Source organism: Puma concolor, chromosome B1 (assembly GCF_028749965.1).
Source record: "Puma concolor isolate L17-30 chromosome B1, mPumCon1.1.hap2, whole genome shotgun sequence".
Taxonomy (NCBI): Eukaryota; Metazoa; Chordata; class Mammalia; order Carnivora; family Felidae; genus Puma; species Puma concolor.
The window spans coordinates 203,277,914-203,280,689 of NC_141670.1; the positions used below are offsets into that span (position 1 = coordinate 203,277,914).

General features: G+C 48.3%; 1 protein-coding gene across 1 annotated transcript; it reads left to right on the top strand.

Annotated features, from left to right (window-relative positions):
* BLOC1S4 (biogenesis of lysosomal organelles complex 1 subunit 4) lies at positions 1-794 on the top strand. Its single transcript, XM_025921547.2, has one exon. It carries the CDS (start codon positions 50-52, stop codon positions 704-706), a length of 657 nt encoding a protein of 218 aa, XP_025777332.2. The 5' UTR covers positions 1-49; the 3' UTR covers positions 707-794.
* Positions 795-2,776: the final 1,982 nt, after the last annotated feature.

Consider the following 2,776-nt stretch of genomic DNA (forward strand, 5'->3'; position numbering starts at 1 on the left):
GCAAGGCTGGGAGGCCGGAAGTTGGGCGGCAGCCCGGCCGTAGCCGGCAATGGAGGGGCTTCCAGGCGACCGTGGGCTGCCGCCCGAGGGGCCGGCGGCAGAGGAGGCCGAGCTGCAGGGAGCTGTCTGGAGCGGGGACAGCGGCAACGTGTCCCAGAGCCACAGCAGCGCCTCGGGGCCGTGGGAGGATGAGGGCCCAGAGTCGGGCGCGCCGGGCCGCGACCTGCCGCTGCTGCGCCGCTCCGCCGCGGGCTACGCCGCCTGCCTGCTGCCCGGAGCCGGGGCGCGGCCCGAGGTCGAGGCCCTGGACGCCAGCCTGGAGGACCTGCTCACCAGAGTGGACGAGTTCGTGGGCATGCTGGACATGCTGCGCGGGGACTCCTCCCACGTCGTCAGCGAGGGCGTGCCTCGCATCTACGCGAAGGCCACCGAGATGCGGCAGGTCTACAGCAAGATCGACCGACTCGAGGCCTTCGTGGCGATGATCGGCGCCAGCGTGGCCAGGATGGAGGAGCAGGTCGCCAGGGCGGAGGCCGAGCTGGGCGCTTTCCCCAGCGCGTTCAGGAAACTGCTGCACACGATTACCGTGCCCTCCTTCTTCAGCAAGGCGCCCTCCGGCCGGCCCCAGCAGAGCGGCTACGAACCCCCAGTCCTGTTTCGGACCGAGGACCACTTTCCCTGCTGCAGCGAGAGACCTCAGATCTGAGTCCCCCGGGCAGCACTGCAAGGGCACGCTGCCTGAGATTATCTCGAGTAGTAAATCAGTTGGAAATTCTGCTGATAGACATACACGATGTTGGAGTCTGACATGTTCATCTTTTGCACACTCTTATTTCCCCGTCTTCTTGATTTCACGTAAGGATGTTTGGTTTTGTGTGTCTTCCAATGCTAAGCTGAGAGCTGCTTGGTCCGAGATGGGACCGGGTTCGGAGAAGAAAACGAAGGAGCTTTTCTGTGCTCTGTGGCCGAACTGCTATGTTTCTGGGTTTTACAGCTCAACTCACAGTATTATTTTTTCAAAGTTTATATATTTTATACTCTTAGGAAAAACTGCTGAGCTGTTCAGGTCTTGTCATTGTTCGATCCTAGTAGCGATTCCATTTTCTGTAGCTTGCTCTGAGGGTAGATGGTAAGTTGTTTCACGTTATATTAAACTTTTCATATCATGGGTTATACACCGAAGGAAACGGTAGAATTTCTGAGATGGATTGATTTATCGCATCTAATTCTGAAGTTGTGTTTGAAAGTATGCCCCCACAATCTTCGTTTGTCCACAGCAAACAAGTCTACATGTGGTTGCCAACGTTTGGTTTGTAATTTAAATATTAATAAAAAGTTTACATTTTATTGGAAAGGCTTTTCTTCTGAAAAGGACTTCACATGTTTCCTTTTTTGTTTGATTGAAAATAGACCTGTTGCTCATGATTTTAAGGATAAGGAAAAGTGGCTTGGGAGCACCTCCTTTAGAAGGCTAATGTGGGGGCGCCTGGGTGGCGCAGTCGGTTAAGCGTCCGACTTCAGCCAGGTCACGATCTCGTGGTCCGTGGGTTTGAGCTCCGCGTCGGGCTCTGGGCTGATGGCTCAGAGCCTGGAGCCTGTTTCCGATTCTGTGTCTCCCTCTCTCTCTGCCCCTCCCCCGTTCTTGCTCTGTCTCTCTCTGTCCCAAAAATAAAATAAAACGTTGAAAAAAAAAAAAAATTAAAGAAGGCTAATGTGAGGAGTGCCTGGCTGGCTCAGTCGGTTAAGCCACCAGTTCCTGACTTTGGCTCAGGTCATGATCTCAACAGTTGGGAAGTTCCAACCCGGAGTCAGACTCTGTGCGGTCAGTGCAGAGCCTGCTTGGGATTCTCTCTCCCCCCTCTCTGCCCCTCCCACACTAGCACACTCTCGCTCTCTCAAAATAAATAAACTTAAAAGAAAAAAAAAAAAAAAAGGCTGACGTGAGAAACCTTACCTGGTATTTCACAGAATTGTATGTTTCTTTCCTCTCAAAGTAAACACTTAAATCACTTGTGTGAATGAGTGTGGTATTAGGATTTTGTTCTTTCCCCCTGACAGCATGGAATCTGAAAAACGTTTTGCCGGCGTAAGGGCTTTGATCTTGACTTGAATCTATTTTATTAATGGTCCTAGAGGGCGCTGGACCCCAGATACACATACAGCTTAGGCGGCTTTTGTGTCATTTCTCATAGACCTCAGAGGCTGGTAAAGTAGGCATATTGTCACTTAGCCATATATCATGAAAAGCCGCTAACATAGTCTCCACCTTGGCTTTCTTCTATGTCGCACATAATACAGTTTTTTATTTAGGCAGTTCATTGATTACAAATTAAGGAACTCCTGAATTTAGAAGCTGAAAGCACCCGTGAGCTCCATTTAATATTGGGCAATTACTGGGGACTGCTGTAGTTAGTATATTCCGATGACGTAGTCACTGAATCCGAAAATACGTTTCTTACGTAACGTCCGTGTTGCTAAAATGCTTTTTAAACTTGTTAATATTAAAAGGTAGGTAGTGATTAGGGCAAATTATGAAAAAACTTAGAATAATTTTTAGGCTGAGATTTAATATCCCCAAACTCCAGAAAGCATAAGTTAACAAGTGTGCTATAAAGTAAAACTTTATTAGGAATATATAATGCTTAGATATTTACTTTCATTACCTACAAAAAACTAAATTGGGTTGAGAAAATTAAAAGTAGAATAACCAGTAAAAGATCACTTACTTTACTTAAAAAAATACTGGACACAATTTCTTTAAAAAACAAAATAAATT

Excerpts from the sequence above, each read along its gene's own strand:
- BLOC1S4 (XM_025921547.2), top strand. The coding sequence starts at position 50 with ATGGAGGGGCTTCCAGGCGACCGTGGGCTGCCGCCCGAGGGGCCGGCG.